The sequence below is a fragment of the Silurus meridionalis genome, chromosome 2 (genome assembly GCF_014805685.1).
Source record: "Silurus meridionalis isolate SWU-2019-XX chromosome 2, ASM1480568v1, whole genome shotgun sequence".
Lineage (NCBI taxonomy): Eukaryota > Metazoa > Chordata > Actinopteri > Siluriformes > Siluridae > Silurus > Silurus meridionalis.
In genome coordinates this window covers 18,271,664-18,292,784 of record NC_060885.1, presented here as the reverse complement: position 1 = coordinate 18,292,784, position 21,121 = coordinate 18,271,664, and the positions used below count along the sequence as shown (strand labels likewise).

Here is a 21,121-nt window from a genome sequence, read left to right as displayed (position 1 = left end):
AGAAGATGCTGACTTCGACTGCTGTGCGCTACCTGAAGCGTAGAGTGGAGAAAAGTCCCGTGTGACTGCTGAGGAACTGAGAAAAGATTTGTCAGATGTGGGTACTGAAGTTTCTGCTCAGACAATACGGCGCACCCTGCGTAATGAAGGCCTCCATGCCAGAACTCCCAGGCGCACCCCCTTGCTGTCCCCAAAGAATAAGAAGAGTCGACTGCAGTATGCCAAAAGTCATGTGGACAAACCACAGAAGTTTTGGGATAGTGTTCTGTGGACTGATGAAACAAAATTAGAACTGTTTGGGCCCATGGATCAACGCTATGTTTGGAGGAGGAAGAACAAGGCCTATGAAGAAAAGAACACCTTGCCTACTGTGAAGCATGGCGGGGGGTCAATCATGCTTTGGGGCTGTTTTGCTTCTGCAGGTACTGGGAAGCTTCAGCGTGTGCAAGGTACCATGAATTCTCATCAGTACCAGGAGATATTGGATGACAATGTGATGCAGTCCGTCACAAACCTGAGGCTTGGAAGACGTTGGACCTTTCAACAGGACAATGATCCCAAGCATACCTCCAAGTCCACTAGAGCATGGTTGCAGATTAAAGGCTGGAACATTTTGAAGTGGCCATCGCAGTCACCAGACTTAAATCCGATTGAGAACCTCTGGTGGGACTTAAAGAAAGCAGTTGCAGTGCGCAAGCCTAAGAATGTGACTGAACTGGAGGCTTTTGCCCATGATGAATGGGCGAAGATACCCGTAGATCGCTGCAAGACACTTGTGTCAAGCTATGCTTCACGTTTAAAAGCTGTTATAACTGTAAAAGGATGTTGTACTAAGTACTAAGATTGAATGTCACTTGGGGGTTGAATAAAACTGATAATGATGTGAGCTCAGAAAAGACATTTGTGGTTATTTCATTATAAATGTTATGTTATATTTGTCTGACCTACACGTGCCTCTTTGATTTAATTGTAAGCAGGATGACTGAATGATCATAATCAATGTCAAACCGACCAAAACAATCAATTTCAGTGGGGGTTGAATAATTTTGAACACAACTGTATTAACATTGACTTTCTCAGGTGTTCAAATACTTATTTGCAGCTGTATCATACAAATAAATAGTTAAAAAATCATACATTGTAATTTCTAGATTTTTTTTAGATCATGTCTCTCACAGTGGACATGCACCTACGATGACAATTTCAGACCCCTCTATGATTTCTAAGTGGGAGAACTTGCAAAATAGCATGGTGTTCAAATACTTATTTTCCTCACTGTAAATATGCACGTAAGAAGCAACATGCAGAATCATGCAGATGTATGTGTAAATGATAGGAGGTTAATTGTGTTGTGATAATTATACACACATCTTTCCATACCAGAAGAAATAATGTGGTATGCGTAAAAACATAAAAACATGTACCGTATTTTCCGGACTATAAGCCGCTACTTTTTCCTACGCTTTGAACTCCGCGGTTTAAACAATGAAGCGGTTAATTTATGGATTTTTCCTGGGTTTTTTCTGATTTCACATGCTTCAAGACAAAAAACTGAGCCCCATAACATTAGACCAATAAAATTCCTGAACGGGTTAAGGTGAACCAATGAATCTCATATTATTATATCGCGCTCCCACAGAATCGGGCCTCACCACATCATAAATATGGATGAGATTCCTCTGACGTTTGACCTGCCTCTCACTCGGACTGTCTACAGGAAATGCAAATAATTTGTCATGCTGAAAACAGCCGGGCATGAAAAAAACGCACTTCACCTGTGTTCTGAGCTACACGGCATCGGGAGAAAAGCTTCACAGATGGTGATTTTTAAACGCACGACGATGCCAAAAGAAAAACTCTAAAGAGAAATTGTTGTGAAAGGAAGAAGGAGGAAGACAGTGAACAATGACTTTCTTGGTAGGCTACTGTTTAGATACAAGCCATGTAACAAACACTGTCTTTAGTTAAAGCCTGTGTAAAGTTCATTAGTTTCAGTGTAGGCACCTGCGGCCTATAGACAGATGCGGCGTATTTATGTTCAAAATAAAAATCTTTGTAAAATTCAATGAGTGCAGCTTGCATTTGGGTGTGCTTAATAGTCCAGAAATTACGGTATTCACGGTTTGCAAAAAAAAAAAACTATATTCTTTGGTAATGTTGATTATTTCAGAGTATCTAGTGTTTGTGTGCTGTATATTTTATTAAAATATGTGCATAAAGGTTAATTAATGTAAGTAATCATACAGGTAAACTTATCATGAACCCTGTGAGTAGACTGAGGTGTTAATGTGGAAGATCAGAGCTTGTGAATACCTGACGATGAAGTCTGAGTGAGCTTCCTGCATTATGAGTTTCTCAGAGCGAATATGCTCCTGTTGTCTGGTGTCTACAATGTGGCGTTTCTTCAGGATCTTCATAGCAAATGTCTTATACTCATCACTCTTAAGCTGCACCTGGGATTACAAATTAAGCAACAAAGACACATGTAAGCCCTGAAAATACAAGTGTTTATTTCAATATAAATAGTAAAAAGCTGCTCTTTGTTCTACCACTGAATTTTTAGTTCATTGATCTCCCTTACCTCAGCTCCAATAAATAAGCATAATAGCTCCCTTAATGTGCATTACATACCCCAAAATAGCAAGCAGATAGATATTTCTTGTTGAACAATTTTGCAATATTTTGCAACATCTTGTATAACGTTTTGCAAGCAAGATCGATAAAAAAAATAATAATAAATTACCAACTCAACACGTCCAAATCCTCCGACTCCAAGTGTGTCTATAATGTTGAAGTCTGACAGGTGCAGGTTGAAGAAGAACGCGTTCTCTGCCTCGTACCTGCATGATACCAAGCGAAAGAATGGAAAGCGTTTAGAGGAATTTAGCCGAAAGGAAAAGATACCTGGAGAAAATAAGTGGAACATTTTTCCTCTTTATTCTCAAAGCCTGTGAACTGAGCATTCATTTCGTCTGACTTCTGCACCAAAAAAACCCAAAAAAAAACACAGAACCTATGATTAATTTTATTCGAATCTAGATTAAGTCTAAAGTCTGCTTCCTCCTTAATCCATTGAGCTGACAGAGTTGTCTTTACTGACATTGTATCCATTCGGCCTGTGTATTTTTAGTTAGACAACCCGCTTGATGCTAAAAAGAGTGTCCATGCTACATTCATTTATACTCTTTTAGCAAGAGAATGTTTATACTCTAATGATATTATTTACTCGTATCATTGATCTTATTACAAGAAGGCCTATCCACTCTGACCGGCTGGTTTTGTTTAGATTTTAGGAGGTAAACGAGACTTCCAAGAAAGAGGATAAATTTACCAGAATATGCATTATACAAGCCCTCATAAAATTATTGGTGCATGTAAATTGGTGTGTCAAAAGGAGATATTATAGAAAATATGTACATTTCATTAGTTGGGAGATCAAAAGTAAGGATTGTTTATATTAATTTTGCATTAGCAAGCAAAAGCTGACTGCTGCCATTACTGTAGAGATGGTTTTCTCCCAAGAGCTCCATGAGACAGGACTGAATTGACTGTAATAAAACTGATTTGCTTCTTCTAATTCGTGACTGAAAGATGTCTTCATTTGGTTTGTTTGTTGGAAGTTTTAAAACTTATTGGTAATTGACTAGTGAATAACTTAAACTGACTAGATTAATGAGTCACTTAACTGATATGTCTGCTTGGACATGGGACCTTAGTTCCGACAAAAGGAATAGACTGAAACTAGACCGAGAAGTCAATCAGAATCATCACTCATCTTCAGGAGCATGTCCTTTAACTTATAAGAAATTCTCAATACATTCCTTTGCGTACATGAGAAATGGCGGAACTTTACATAGACAAAATACAATCAGTTCAAATCAATTTTGAACATATCCAGGTTTTCCTGGAATACTGTGATTATTCTTTGTGCCTGATTACAATCTTTGACTTATTGCTTTCAGCCAGTGAAGTCTACGTATAAGCAGAAAGAGAGAAATGGCAGATCATCCAGCTGGGTCTTTTTAAAACACTGAGTCACGTGAGAATGTGAGTAATAACACATTTGGGGCTGTGTTTGGCTGACTGGTGTCAAACAAAGGTCATTATTTTCCACGTACACTGCCAAGGACCCTAATACACACATAAGTTAGTCTTCACAATCCTCGTGAGGACCATACATAATTAGTAATGCAGCTAATTGATACTTTGCTTATACACAAATCTAATAAACCTGTGCTTTTTTCTGCAAATGTCTGATATTGATATCTTTGCTGGGATATTTAAACCGCACCGCATTTTAATCTTCTGCACATAACTATTCCAAATTAATAATCTTGTAATAGATAATGATTTATCTGCATTAGACATAAATATAAGTTTTGCCCCAATGGAGGATAACCTGCTCTCCAGGAATAGCTCACAGTTCGCATCTTGGCCTGTAGATGGCAGACGGCTCTTATTGCAACGAGAAAAAAAAAGTCTGGGATCGCGCACAGTACACAGCCCGTCCTGAGCACAGGCTGTTGTTAATCCCAAGGATTAGTCACAACTTCGTCAGTGGAATATTTCCCAAATCTCTGGAATTAGTGCCAGCACGAGATTAAAAGCATATTTGTTCAACTTGGCCTGTTCATACTTCAGCCTTCTTTTCTTGTTCAATATACTTTTTTATCATACTCCTGGTAGTGAATTTATAATTACTTTATAAGTGATATACACTAATTCTATGTGCTTAAGTAGAAATTCTTTTGAAATCTGGTATTTAAAGCACTTTCAGTTTTCCTGAAACTAGAATGCAAAATGATATAGTGTATAAACAATTATTATTATTATTATTATTATTATTATTATTATTATTATTATTATTATTGTCATCAAGACTGATATATCTGTGTAATGCAAGCTTGCTCATTGTGCATATTCAGAGAAAGATAAACTTCATGAGACATGTGATAGCATGAGATATCTCTATTCAGTAAGTGACTGTGATTGGCACCATGACTACAAGGTGGGATCATTCTTATCACGCACAGATGTCGGGAACAGTACATAAATAGAGCATAAGCTAGGGCTCTAAACCTCATAATCTCCATATTCAGTGTAGTGTTCTGTGTCCTTTAGTGAGGAATACTTTCCATTTATTTAACAAGATACTTGCAATATGCTTGGCGTATGGGAACAAATATAAAAAAAAAAAATCATATGCTTCTGAAATTCAGGATATATTTAGGAATGGGTTATTTTCTGCTTAAAGATGTGAGTTTCACCATGTGGTGAAGACAATGAACTATGCCTGCAGCTATCGATTATTTTAGTAATCGAATATTCCACTGATTATTCCAGTGATTAATCAAGTAATCGAATAATAAGTACTTTTCCTTTATTAAAGAGCAATATTAAATATACAAGGGAAAATAAGACATCTCTTTTTAAAAAAATAGCATTTTATTGCTAAAATCACATGCTAGAATATCTGTAAAAACTAAACCAATTAAATTGCCTTATTACATCAAAATTCAAAAACAAATATATAAATAACTAAATCATAAATAAAAATACATTTCAGATTACTCTAAAAAGGGGTAAACACACTGTATGGTGTTTTCTTAGTTTTCAGTTTTAAATGATCTCAAACTTTGGAAACCTTCTGTCATTTAAATTACATTTTCAAAGCCCATTTCTGCCACACACACATAGAAACACACACACAAAAAAGTTTGGCAATTTTTTTTTACTCCAACACACATTTATCTATCTATCTATCTATCTATCTATCTATCTATCTATCTATCTATCTATCTATCTATCTATCTATCTATCTATCTATATATAAATAACTAAACATATGCATGTGTCTAAGGAGATCATATGAGATCATGATGCATGATGTAATGCCTCTATGTGTGTGTGTTTCCGGTAGATGAACTGTAAAGGAGCAGTGATCCCTCTCTCAGGACTGAGGGCTGGTATTATTGGCTGCTATATCTGAGTGCATGGAAGAAAGTGCTCTCTAATGTCCCAGGCTTTAGGCTTTTTGCTGTATCATAGCTGTTCAACTAGAGCTCTTTGGCCACTGGAGAGCAGATCAGTGGTCTATCAGTGCAGCTGCTATGTCAGCTGTCGAATATAAATGTCTTTACAAAATATGCTAATTAAGCAGATACAAAAATGGCCATTGCGTTTCAAAATAAATTATATTGGCCTTATTTTTTGTCTTATATGTACACTCATTTTAAATGATATGGTTCCTGGAACAATGATTACATTAGGGTAAAAAATAATTTCTCGGATAGAATATAGAGTATATAGATTAGTTCAAAGAAAATGTGAAAGAAAACAGAAACAGTGTTATAATCTTGACATGAAAAATATGGAAGAGGTATATTATTAATGTATCAGCTCTGGTAATTTACAATGCAGATGAGAAAGAGAAAGTAGAGAAAGTTTCTAAGGCTGCTGCTTTGATCTAGTAGAGGAAAGTTTTGCAGTCAGCGTAGGAGCTAAGACTTATTCACATCATTTGCAAACTTTGACTGGATAATTACTATAGAAACAATAATTTCTCTTTGTGTGCATGTGTGTGTGTGTGTGTGTGTGTGTGTGTGTGTGTGTTGGGCGATTATGTTTCTGAGAGTTCACATTACTCTCGTCTTTGCAGTTCTTTGGTTTCACATCACCTTAAACTGCCTGAGAGGTCATTGTCTCTAACTCTCATCTCATATTACTGTTCATTAAAAACAGTGTCAGTGGTAGTTGACTGTAGCACAGCTGTGAGGATGCTGACCTTTTGTCTCTTACTCAGGCAGTATAGCTGTTCTTCTATGGCACTTTATGTCAATGAAAATGAATGAATTAATATGTAATTAGCAAGACAAATGCGAAGTAATCACAGTTACACATATAACCCTAAATACAAAAGTTTGGTATGCTGTGTAAAATGTAACTAAAACAGAATGCAATGATTTGCAAATCTCATAAACCCATATTTTATTTATTGGAAACAGAAGAGACCAGTTGCTGGTGTTTTGGAAAAGGAATATTGTCCAATTTGTGTCTGATACAGGATTCTAGCAGCTCAACAGTCCTGAATCTTCTTTGTCATATTTTTTATTTCATTACGCGGAAAATGTTTTCATTTGGTAAATGGTCTCGACTGCAGGCAGGTCAGTGCAGCACATCGGACTCTGAAGATATGCTGTAGTAATAAGTTCAGTTGTGGTTTAACATTATCTCTCTATAATATGCAAGGCCTTCCATAAAAAATATTTCTGGATAAAAGCATGTGTTGCTCTAAAACCCTCTCCTCTTTAGTCCAGAGGCTGCATCCATGGTTTCCAAAAATAATAAAAATTCAATTCGCCTGACCACAGAACAGTTTTCCATGTTGCCTCAGTCCATTTTGAATTTAGCTTTAACTCAGAGAAAATGGCAGCATTTCTGCATCATGTTCAAATATGCTTCTTTTTTCCATGATAGAGTTTTAACCTGCATTTGTGGATGACAACTATTCTCACAGACAGTGGTTTCTGAAGGTGTTTCCAAGCCCATGCAATAATTTCCATTAAAGAATCAAGAATCACTTAATTCAGTGCCGCTTGAGGGTCAGAAGACTATGGGCATCCAGTATTGATTTTCATCCTTGTCCCTTGCTCAAGAGATTTCTCTGAATCATGGACTCTTTGGATGATATTATGTACTGTAGATGATGAGATATTCAAAGTCTTTGCAATTTTATTTTGAGGAACATTATTCTGAAATTGTTCCACAATGTGAAGATGTTTATTTGCAGATTAATTAACCTCTGCCAAATCTTTATTTCTGAGAGACCTGCATCTCTAAGGTACTCTTTTTGTACACAATTGTTACTGACCTGTTGCCAATTAACTAAATTAGTTCGAAAATGTTCCTCCAGCTGCTTTAGTAACACTTACTTCTCCAGCCTTCTGTTGCCTCTGTCCCAACACTTCTGAGAGGTGTTGCAACCATCAACATTTTGAATGACCATATCTTTTTCTTGGGTTTCTACTCAGTTCAAACATTTAATGTTTTTTATGTTCTATTGGGAATAAGATAATGGTTTATAATGATTGTATATTGCATCCTGTTTTTATTTTCATTTTACATTTTGCTGTAATATTAAAACAAATATTCACATTCTCCCTGTAATGTCATTGAAAAGATGAGAGTTGGCAATCAGACCGGTGGATTTAACTCTTGATTTGATTACTGATTATAATAAATAGAAATTGTTATTTTTTCTTTTCTTTATTTATTAAGCCATAAATGAAAAAAAATAGATTAAATATCAATTTATGTATTATTTACCAACATAAATAGACATAAATGTATATAAAAAAAAAAAGTTAAATATGGTAACTGTTTTTTATATGTATTACTGTTTTACATATATATAGTAGGGCTGTCAATCATTTAAAATATTTAATTCGTGATTAATAGCATAATTTAGTCATGAGTGTCATGAGTTAACTTGTGATTAATTGCAACGTTAAAAATGAATTTGTGTTAACAAATTCAAATAGGTTAATTTGCCAGTTGTGAGAGAGTGGTGTTCCGAGCCGGACGGAACGAGCAGTAAGAAACACCTGCAGCTGATGAGATTAAGGAGTGCGCTCTGTTTCAGTCCGGTGATGCCAATAAAGAGGGGAGACGGCAAGAGGAGAAAGATGGCACCAAGCAAAGACAAGCGGAAGGGTCACTGAACAATGATAAGCACGGGTGGGCACCTGTGAAAGACGTGCCGGTCGGTGAGTGCACTCGGGTGGATGCCAGGAAAAGGCGTGCTGGTCTGCAAGAATCCTGATCTCTGCATGATAAACTTTTGCCTGTGTATTTTTCTTCCAGCGCGGAATCAGTGAGTATGTTACAGTGGTGCCGAAACCCCATGCTGGAAAAGGGGTATGATGTCAGGGAGACTTTGCTGCAAAGGAAACGGGAACAGGCCAGCAGGAATGCTGCAGCCGTCACAGCCATCACCTGCCTCCTATTCAGCAGGATGAGCCTGAGCCAAACAGGCACCCCATCGTCTGCTACGCCTCTCCAGGAAAGTCCAGATGGTGGTGTACCATGGGACAGGCAACTTCTCTCCCTCTCTTTCACCCCTCTCCTTCTCCTCCAAACTTCACCACCTGCCCGCCCGCTCTCTCGCTCACTCCTAGGAATCTAGAAGCACTTGCCAACACCTTCTCATGCCATGGGGTGGGTGGGGGAGTCAGTCAGGAGGCGTTGGGGGTATGTGTCAGCAGGGCACGAGTGGAGGGTGGAGCCAGATGGAACGAGAAGCAAGAAACACCTGCAGCTGATTAAACTAATGAGTGCACTCTGTCTCAGTCCGGCGACGCCAATAAAGAGAGAGAGAGCCACCAAGCACAGATGAGCGGAAGGGTCGTGCTGACCGCCGAGTGCACTCGAACGACTCGAGGGAAAGGCGTGCCATCCGCGAGGAAACTTGGGTGGGCGCTATAGAGAGAAATCGTGCCGATCCTCGAGTGGGACGAGCAGACGACGGAGGAAGGCGGGTGAGCCCCAGTGCAAGTACTGGAAAGGTGAAAATGAAAGTAAATAAAGAAAGCTCTGCTTGGGGAACTTTTGCCTGTCTCTCTTTATTCCAGTGGGATTTGTTACAATATAATATACGTGATTATATATATATATATATATATATATATATATATATATATATATATATATATATATATATATATACATACAGTGGTGTGAAAAAGTGTTGGTCCTCCTGATTTCTTATTTTGTTGCATGTTTGTCACACTTTTAATGTTTCACACAAGTGAACACAACATGCAGTTTTTAAATGAAGGTTTTTATTATTAAGGGAAAACTAAATCCAAAACTACATGGCCCTGTGTGAAAAAGTGTTAAAACTGGCTTATCACACCTGAGTTCAATTTCTCTAACCACTCTCAGGCCTGATTACTGCCACACCTGTTCACAATCAAGAAATCTCTTAACTAGGACCTGCCTGACAAAGTGAAGTAAACCAAAAGATCCTCAAAACCTAAACATCATGACGAGATCCAAAGAAATTCAGAAACAAATGAGAAAGAAAGAAATTAAGTCAGTCTGGTGGTGGATTTTCTGAACTTGCACTGGTCTTAGAAAGTAACCACAAAAGCCACACATTCTGGAAGCACCCCCCAGACCCTACTGTAGCTTAGTGAATTCATCAAGACAATTTGTCACTAGGTTCCAAATCAGAAATCTGCAAATTATCGTGGGTTGACATATATATAAAATGCTGCATGCAACTTAATATACTTATTTAAGCTTAATAACGGTAACAACGCTAATAATACTAAGATATGAAATGGGCTTACTTTGCTTTGGCCTCAGCGTCTTCTGATCCTTTGCTGGACACATCCTCCAAACCTCCAATAAGGTGCTTATAGGATCTAAAAACAGAATATAAAAATGTTCAAACATTCCATTTCAAACATGGAAGAAAGGTCTTCCACATCCCAAATTACATACCCTGATGTAAATGAGAATACAAGACAACAGTGTAGTAAAATAATCGCATGAAAAAAAATTGTAAGTTGTAAGTGCAACTAGTAAGTAAATTCTCTTATAAAGGGAAAAGAAGAAAGTCATTACATTTGAAGGCTAACCTAATTAAAAATCTGTGTTTTCTTGCTGCACTGAGAAACAGAATATTCAATTATGTATGATATCTGCTGCTGAGAATATTAGCAATAATGATAAAAACAGCCCCTCTGCTATTTTAGCAGTGTGATCACAGAGAAGGGAGATGGAATATGTTGGTGTGTGTGTCTTGGTTGATAAATATTACAGGGAGAAATGGTAATAATGCCTGGGATGAGCGTCTGTTGATGTGTTTATACCAAAAATGGCTGCTATGGCACTGCAGTTTAATCAATCTGAGTAAATATTTAAATTCTCTCTCACCCTCCCTCTAACCCTACATTTCTCCTTCCCCAAATGGAGATATGTTTAACAGGAATTACTTCTGACATGTGCAACACTGTATCTTTATCAACATGATTTAAAAGTGTCCATAAAATAGATTTTTATAGATTTTCATTCAGCGTTTTATTCATGAAGGATTTACCAAATACACTTCGGACAAAAAAAAAAGCAAATGCTTTATTTTATGTGTATTTATATTACCAAGACCTTTGCAAAGTACTTTAGAAGTTGCATGGAATTGTATGCAGTGAGCTTCATATTTCACAGTTGCTTTCCCTAAATATTTTCATGTGTAAGTGTCTTTGTGTATGGCAGATTAACAGCATGGAGCTAAAATATACTATACGGCCAAAAGTTTGTGGGCACCTGACATAACACTCATATGAGCTTGTTAAACCTCCCATTTCAGATCTTTTTTGCTGTTATAAAAAAACTCCATTCTAGTGGCAAGGCTTTCCACTGGATTTTGGAGAGTAGCTGTGGAGATTTGTGCTCATTCAGCTCATGAGGTCAAACACTCATATGTGGCAAGAAAGCCTGGGGAGCAGTCAGCATTCCGATTCATCCCAAAAGAGTTCATTGGGGTTAAGTTTAGGGCTTTGTGCAGGCCACTTCAGTTCTTCCACTCTATGTTCATATATTATTGGTTGCACAGCCATACACAGTACAACATATAGTTAAAATATTTTATGTCATAAAAAAAAGACCTGCATAGTGCAGGTATATTATGTATATAAAAGAAAAACTGTCGATAATATGTTGATAATGTGCAGTTATATGTGCAATACAATGTATAGCATCAAGCTAGTTGTATTGGTAGTTACAGTTAAGTATCATGCTGGAAAATGTTTGGTTCTCTTAGAAGGCTTCCACACTGGCAGTTTAGTCAAATACTTGGAGGTGGTCCAAGTCTCACTGGGACTGTTAAAGTGGTAAAAAAAAAAAAAAAAACCCTGCAAGTTAATCAATTTTAATCTGTTCTAAATCTGTCTTAAATTAATACTTTTCAAGTTTTCAATACTCTAATTAACATGGGCATGGACAAATATGGATGCTTTATGCAAATATATGTTTATTATTAGTGAAACCATACTCAACATAAAACAAAATAAGTAATTAAAACAAGTAACAAATTTACAATTAAGTAACAAATGTTTAGTGATTAAAAATTATCTTTTTGGTGGCATTTATTATTTGTTTTTATCTATCTGTTGCGTTGAAGGTTTGAAGTTTGCCTCTTTTATATTTATTTATTTATAATTTTTAATAAAAATAGTCAAACAGAAATGCGTGCTGAATTAATCGCGTGTTAATAAATTATTGCGTTAACTTGGATTTGTGCCCAGCGTGAATTCCATCTCAGTCCCAGTAAATGGAAATCTCAATATTACTGCAAACAAATACATACTATACAATTCGTGCTTTGTGAGAACAGTTTGGGAAAGAACCAGATATGTGTGAGATGGTCAGGTGTCTACAAATCTTTGGCCATATAGTGTAGCATCAATGAGTGCTGTAGTCAAAACAGATTCACATAGCAAAGAGCAAAGAATAATTTTTACTGTAAATGTTTCCATATATTCAGCTATAAATAATCTTTTAGTTAAATTTGGAATTTGAAATAAATTTGAAGGACTCATATCGGTGAGCACATTTAGAGGGTTCAAAATGGAGAAATGTAACAATCAGTTATTAAATACTTTCTCAGTCTAGCAGAACTGCGCACAGCAGCCTATTAAGTTGTAACAGCTCATAAAGAGCTGAATGAGCACATTACCCAGGAGACAACCTGTCTGCACAGATCACCGACACACACAGCAATTAAACTATTCAGCATAGAGCCAGATTTTATTCACACAATCACACCTCTGAATAGACAAACTTATTCAGGCACTGAATAAATAAGGCATTCATACAAACTCGTAGTAACCTGAGAAACATGTCATGTCAGAAAGCTTTATATGCAACAGTCAACTAAATCAGCAACATTGATAAAATGTAATTTTGTCCAGAATTATTATTATATTAATAATAATAATAATAATAATAATAATAATAATAATAATAATAATAATAACAATAACAATAATAAAACATAATTATTGGCAGCCTTTAATTCAATAGGCAAACTGATTGTAAAACACCAAAGTTGGAAATATATAGTCTATGTTCGGAAAAATTTCCAACTTCTCCTACAGATAAAATCATTAACTAAATGCTCATTAATTAGGCTTATAAAGACATTTTTTTTTTTACAAAATACCACCCATATAAATCATTTAGTTTATATAAAATACATTAAAAAGCACACCTAGGGCCATATGTATAAAATGTTTAGAATAAAGTCTAGAACTAAAAGAATATTCAACATTTGCCTTCAAAATAAATATAAAGAGGAAATTTCATTACAGCTTTATACTAAAGCTGTGCTTAAGCTCAAATGATCACTGCACATGCTCTAGTTTATTATTTTTTTAAGCCATGTGGATAATATTTAAGCTGACATTACAGTGAGAATAATAAAGCAGAATGGATGATATAATGACTAATACTCACTCTCTGTCAATGACAAGGCAGGTTACAGTCTCTGCAGCTATGACACTGGCTGTCCTGATGTCCTCTCTGTGCAAAAAAACAACATGACGACATGAGTAAAAAAAATGAGCAACACAGAAAGTGATCTGTGTCTAAATCAAGTTAGACTCAGGGGAAAAAAAATTATATCAGCTGCTCTGGTGTAGCTGTATGGTCAGTTGAACAAGAAACTCTCAGAGAGTAAAAATTACAAAATTATCTTTAGTCATGCCCTATATTCAGGTTTTTTGAGGTTTAATAACTGATCATAAGAAAGGAACAGAATTGTGTTGCCTATCAATATTTGCATTATAGGATTTTAAAATTTTGCTCAGATCTCAATAAGGCAATTTTGTAAAAGAAAAAAAAAATTGCCATTACTCGGAGCCTTTCTGTAAGCCATCGTTAACCTCCCCTGGCTCGCTGAACTCTGAGGATACGTCACCGCAATCGCCTGAGTCAGAATCCGAGCGTGAATTCATAATGCTCAACTAACACACTGTTTTTAGTTCTCATAACACGGTCAACTGCAAACATTTGCTCCGACCAAACCTCACTACTACCTCACAGATCCATCCAACCCGTCACAAAACACACACACACACACACACACACACACACACACACACACACACACACACACACAAACCACACACACACACAAATGCCCTGTGCTCTGACTGACAAGTAAGAGAAGTAAACGTTAATGTAAACAGAGTACACACATGCTCTAATCCCAATCAAAGTATCTTGTGCTTGGACGGAGGTGAGAATTCTTCACTACTCAACCCTAAATCCCCCACAACACATACACACTCAGAGAAGGTCGCAGCTGCTCCACACAACAGCAGAGAAAAGACAACATGAAAAAAAAAATGTACCATTACTAAGCCAGAGGGTTGGAGTAAGCCCCAGGGTTGATGAGTGTAATTATGGCCAGAGTGCGCTCTATAAGAGTCTTTATAAGAGACATTAAGTGGACAGCAATGCCCTCCTTGTAGTGTATAATGACTCATCTCAAAACATGACATGTGCTCTGTGAAAAACTCCCCTTCTTGTTTCGGTCACACACATACACACCTAGTCTACACCGGCACAGTACACACCCATTAATCCTGGCAACAAGAGCACCCTTTCATCACTTACAGTTCATGAGGACAATCTAAATACCTGGAGTCCACATGCCGTAAACTGTGCCAGACTAGAACCGTCTCAGATCAGATTGCTTACTGGAAGTTCAAGTCAGACATAAACAAGGCGATCGTTTCGTAAATTGATTGCAAAAGTCCACAACGCAGACTTGTATATGCTGCAACCTTCTGTGATTGTGGATGCAGTATGCAAACTAGAATGAAAACTGTATAGATTTGTATTTCATTCATTTTTAATGTCTCCAAAAATCAGCACACATTTGTTACTCTGAAAAGAGTAAAAGGAAAACACACAGGGACAAAGAAGGACTGTTACTATTTATGAGCACTGATTTTCTGTATTCCAGTCATTCATCAAATACACCCAGGATAAAACCTTTAATAGGAAGAAGGAAAAAGCATCCTCTGATCTAAGCAAAAAAAAATACCAAGTAAAAATACCATCTGTCATAAGCTTGAACCTAGTACTATAATAATAGTAACAAATTACAGCAAAGTATTTGGAAAGGCCTGCAGGTTCTGCATGATATTACCGAAAACAGCATTTAGGGATTTTTCTATTACTTTTATCTGGGCCAACAGAAAATTAACTCTATGTCAACTTCTGTAGAAATATATTTTTTCTACACTTACATTGTACAAAGGATTAAGTTATCAAAACCCTACATAAAAAACAATAAAATATATCAGAAATAAGGAATAGAGCAATTGTACAACAGCTTCTGTTCTTCCTGGAATGCTGCCAAGTGCTGAATGGTTTGGGGATGTTGGACCATTTTTCAGGTTATAATCTACCAGTTGTTTAATGGACAGAGAAGGTCGATATATATTTTGTAGTCCGTGCCCAGGACTCCATAAGGGTTGACTGATGTTTAAATCTAGTCATTAGTGAGGCTATGGAAGACACTTGACTTCCTTTTAGTGTTAATCAAACCCCCCTGAGGAATTTAACCAGCATGTATAGGATATGTACAATATACTGTAACCTCTAGGATATGTATGCCTTAGGGTGTATCTGTTTCTGTGAAAGTGCTTAATAGATGTTGGCTGTTAAACAAGCATGGGCATATGTGCAGTCATGCTGGGTTTTTAACATTTTTTAATCTTTATTCAGTTTGGGTCACACTCTAGCTTATTCAACTGTGTGATTAATTATGTAGCATTTTTAGTTAATAAATGATACATAGTTAATATGCTGTAGTGTTCATCTATTCATTCAAATCCTCTTTGCTTATGCTGTTTGTAGATGTTTGAAACTGTGTGAAATCCCACAAATGTTTGCAATTACTACAGTAAATAACTTTGCGTTTGTGTGACTTATGTTTATTTGTAGTCTTTATCCTGTTTAGAAATCTGTTGGGTTCCTCAGGCTGTTTTTAAATCCCACACATAAAAGTGATAATTGTCAGACCTCTTTTTTAGCATCTGACACATGCTGTTAGTTGGACAACATCCTACTGTTACTCACCAGTGTTTGTGATTGTCATTTAAAAGTAAACAACATTTGAATAAAAGTAAATCTACGACAACGATCCCAGAAAAATAGGGGGCCTGCTTAGATAGATAGATAGATAGATAGATAGATAGATAGATAGATAGATAGATAGCTAGATAGATAGATAGATAGATAGATAGATAGATAGATAGATAGATAGATAGATCATTTTATATATATAAAATTATAAATATCTGTCCGCCCACCCATCCATCCATCCATCCATCTGTATATACAACTCACACTTTCCAATATTATATTAACACATTGATTTCAAACATGTATTTCCTTCAAGCTCACACATTCACATGCAAGCATTTAGCAATCAGTTATTAAGCCTTTGGTCTTAAATACAGGGCAATATTTCTCTTTAATTTCAATCAAATCAGTTTTCACTTTTCTCATTTTATCATGTGTTACTATGGCATATCGAGAGGCATTAACGAAAAGACACCACTAGGTGGCACACTGCTACACTTTTATTGTATATACTGGATTTAGGTCATAACCAGCATTTTATGAAAGCAGTTCAGTGTGCTCCAGCTGCATGAACTCAGCCTGATGCATTTAATGACATATCTGATGGTTACAAAGAAGACATCCTACCCTTGCAATGCTTTCTCTCCAAACCAATCGCCCCTTCCCAGAGAGCGCAGGTACACCGTGTCCTGACTGGCAGAGTCCTCCCTGGTCACGGTCACCTAAAACACAGAGACAGGTTACCAAAGAAACCTAATTAAAATGGCAAAATAGAAAAGAGCTCTTGGGGCACTTTAACATTTAAACATCATACTGCTGCTGAGCAAAAAAAAAAAAAAAAAAAAAAAAAGGAACTTACCTTTCCCTTACTAATGATGAAAAAAGTGTCTCCCCTGGCACCCTGCCTGATTATATAATCCCCATCCTCATAATGCGTCTGAATACCAAAAACAGGAAAAAAAAAAAGCATTCAACAGGAGAAGAACATTAAAAAGTAGGGAGTATATTTTGGATGCTGCAAAAGGAATTTTTTTGAAAACTATTCATGGCTATGTTGATACTACTGCAAAAGTGAATACCATTTGCATGAATAACACAACAGACCTAATTTGAGGCTGATCGGTGTTGTTAGGTCCGGTAATTCAATTTTAAATGGCTAGTTTCCACACTCACCTACAATTTTGAAAAAAAGTCACTGCTAATTCTCCCTACATCGTATGACTGAGACTCTAACCCCTAATATGCTGGGAAAGGGTGAATGCACACACATGCCCTCCTGTTATTGTGTGCCATCACTGTCCTCTAGACAGATGTAATGAGAGATGCAAAAGCACACAGACAGCACAGACGAAACAGAACCCCAAATCTGACCGAAGCTAAAAACCTCCCTGTGTGACCTATAACATACCCTTTAAGCCACCAGAGATTTTAATGTAACAAAGCTGACAAAATTATAGAAATTGTATTTGAAATTGTGTTTTGCAAATTAAAATACAGGTTTGCAATTAAGTCGTCTTCTTCTTTCGGCTTCTCCCATTAGGGGTCGCCACAGCGGATCATCCGTCTCCATACCACTCTGTCCTCTACATCTGCCTCTTTCACACCAACTACCTGCATGTCTTCGCTCACAACATCCATAAACCTCCTCCTTGGCCTTCCTCTTTTCCTCCTTACTGGTGGCTCTATTCTCAGCATTCTCCTACCGATATACCCCATGTCCCTCCTCTGCACATGTCCAAACCATCTCAATCTCACCTCCCTCACCTTGTCTCCAAAACATCCTACATGCGCTGTCCCTCTAATAAACGTATTTCTAATCCTGTTCATACTCATCACTCCCAACGAAAATATCAACATTTTCAGCTCTGCTACCTCCAGCTCCACCTCCTGTCTTTTACTCAATGCCACTGTCTCTAAATCATAAAACATCGCAGGTCTCAACACAGTCCTATAAACTTTCCCTTTCACTCTTGCAGATACCCTCTTGCAATTAACAACTTAAAGAAATTTATTGTTGTACCTGTAGTTTTGCAATGCCTTTCCATTCTATAGAAAAGCCACAATTTTTAATTAGAGGAATCCATACATTTACCAACATCAATAAAATAAATAGATGGATTTCGAAGAGGTAAATAGCTCTCGATTCTTATCTGATCTGCTTGTGATCTGCAGTATTGCAGTATAAATGTAACCTTTGTGCAGGTCTACTATTACACACATATGCTCAAAATCCAGAGCTTTAAATGTGCTTATTGCCAACAATCTGGACTGTAATAAGGGTGGTTCCATGTTGGTCAACTAATAAACAATTCCAATCAGATTTCACTATGTCATGACATACATAATAGGGAGAAAATGAAAAACAGGTGGAGATAGAGCGGAGAGATCAGTAGATGTTGAGGGGAAATGATTGCTATTCATTTCCTTTCATTCTTAACTGGATTTCAATGAGCTGAGGTTAGTGTAACAGCCTCGTTTTCACATGACAGCTGTGGAGTCTGCACTTTCTAATTCAGGAAGATTCAGCTAATGACTAAAATATAGCGTTTTTTTTGGTCCGTCATCTTTAACAACAGATAAGTCTTACACTAAGTGCAAGAAACTGAGGAATGATTGCAAGAAGGCCATTTCCACACAATTCCTAGAGTCCAGTTACACAGGGCAAAAATAACTCTACTGCCTAGAATTCACTTTTTAAGTCAGTTTCAGTTATGACCTGTATAGAATTTCAATCTTTAAACAGCCTACTCATAACAACTGTTTTACAGAGTGAGTCACACAATTTATGGCAGAAGGAAAAAGACAAAAGGATATTTGGTCCTTTTGGTGAATGGGAAGTGGAGGTGACTCAACCATGCATTAGCACTTCCAAAGAACACCGATGCTTTATCTATTGTATTCTTTAGCATGTGTTTTTCCTCTGACGTGCACCATTCTTTAATAATTAGACGTGATTTATTGAAACTTGCATAACTAATTAACGTTTCACTGACCAGGCCTCAAACATCTTACCGTATATTATCTTCTCGTCTTTCAATCTTCCTTCTAGACATTACGCAGGAATCAAATGTAATTTTGCTTGTTTTAAAAGAGTGCTGAAAATGCATAGCCTAAACACAGTATACACACTATCCACATACGACAAAGTTAAAACAAAGGAACAAAAATATTTACATTTAAATCTATATAATATTCCAAGGCAGATATGCAGCAATCTTACAAAGTGCTGGAGCAGAAAAATCTGAATGGTTAATTTGTCAAAGCTCTGGACAAAATTAGTACTTAGGGCTAAAGACTGCACATAAATATAATGCAGAAATGTTTTCCCCACTTAGCCAAACACACCCTCAGGCCATTACAGCCTAATGTTTTGTAGTGAAGAAAAGGCAGTGAGTGAAACCTGACAGAATTAAAACAGATTTTTTCAGAAAAACGACTAAAAGCATTTAACAGCTGCAGGATACACAATATATAACAATTACATTCATAGCGGGAGAAGATTTCCCCTTGGATTCTTGAATTTTACCATAAGATGGATTATACCTGTGCATTTAAGAGCACAATGTACACTGAACTCTAATTTATTAGCCATTAACTTGACTACTAGAAGTAGCATTTATGTTAAAATACTAACAGCATTATCAGTTACTTTCATTCTCTTTCATTAACTCACATTGATGGTTTATGTTTAGGTCAAATCTGGAAAGATGCCCTAGAAATGATTGAAAGATCCAATAAGCTTAATGTTATGAAACTGTAAATGTATGAAATAGAAATTTAAACAATATTTAAACATCGGCATGGAAAATGAGTATTTGGTGATTTCATGAGCTTAAGTTCCTCAGATAAGAGCACTACGTGAGACTTTGGAGACTTTCATTTCGGAAACAGAATACTGTATTAAATATGCTTAATGTTTTGCTTTACTGTAATAAGTTAGTATTTTTGTGTTTATGCAAGAGCAAGGAAAAAATACAGTCTGCCCATTACTGCATTGTCAGTTTTAAACCCTGCATCATTTACTTCCAGTCTATAATTAACTTTTTTTTCTTTAAGACCCTTTGATATTTGTCTGTAAGAAATTAAAATATGAACACTTGTTTTCCATTTGCATTATTGCCCTACCACGATATTATTAATGTTAAATCTAGACTAAATCTGTCTGAATTCCTTAGCAAATATTGTCAAATAAGTCCTCTCAACGGTGACTCAAAGCACTTTTGCACGTTAAATGTCATAAATGTAAATATAAATGTAAATGATAAAAGTCTGGTCATAACCATGAACCATCAAAACCATGTTTTATGCAAAATGTTTGTCAACTTTGACCCAGATCTGTGTAACGATACACCTGAAATGTAATTTATAGACTTGCTCTGAAGGCTCGCTAAATAAAAGTTTACCTCCTCAAGGACATCGGCCAGCTTGCTTAGTATTTCTTCTGGAAGACTATGGAATGTTGGAACGCTGCAAAAGAGAGGGTTTACAAAATGAAATTCAAGTCAAAATTGCAGTTATGTTATGTATATTATTATTAGTTCTTGATTAACAGTATCTTAATCTTGATAATGTGATGCCATTTTCCCTCAATTGTTACAGCTCCAAAAACATGGTGCATAAGATTTCATTTATTTTTTTGACAGTGGTTGATGGTGTGCTCACACCAGCCATTCACTTAGTGATAATAGTATCCAAATATATCTCACATGAATGCTTCTATGCTCAAAAAATTATTTGCATTTTTTTTGGTTGTTACCGTGACTATTCCATCTGTCTATAAAACATTTACTTTCTTTCTTTCAGCTTCTCCCATTAGAGGTCGCCACAGCGGATCATCCGCATGTTTGATTTGGCACGTTTTTACGCTGGATGCCCTTCCTAACGCAACCCTTCCCATTTATTGAGACCGGCACTAAGAGTGGCTGGAGTTGGTTCCCTGACTGATCGAACCTGGGCCGCA

General features: G+C 36.6%; 1 protein-coding gene across 2 annotated transcripts in view; it reads right to left on the bottom strand.

Moving 5' to 3' along the window:
• Positions 1-21,121, bottom strand: part of prkg1a (protein kinase cGMP-dependent 1a) — a 72,508-nt gene that overhangs the window by 8,503 nt on the left and 42,884 nt on the right. For both annotated transcript variants that reach the window (XM_046834131.1, XM_046834123.1), the window contains exons 5-11: positions 20,565-20,628; positions 17,021-17,098; positions 16,789-16,883; positions 13,519-13,584; positions 10,353-10,427; positions 2,744-2,840; positions 2,314-2,453 (exon numbers count right to left, since the gene is read on the bottom strand). In XM_046834131.1, coding sequence (XP_046690087.1) covers positions 2,314-2,453; positions 2,744-2,840; positions 10,353-10,427; positions 13,519-13,584; positions 16,789-16,883; positions 17,021-17,098; positions 20,565-20,628 — 615 coding nt within the window. The remainder of the gene's footprint in view (positions 1-2,313; positions 2,454-2,743; positions 2,841-10,352; positions 10,428-13,518; positions 13,585-16,788; positions 16,884-17,020; positions 17,099-20,564; positions 20,629-21,121) is intronic.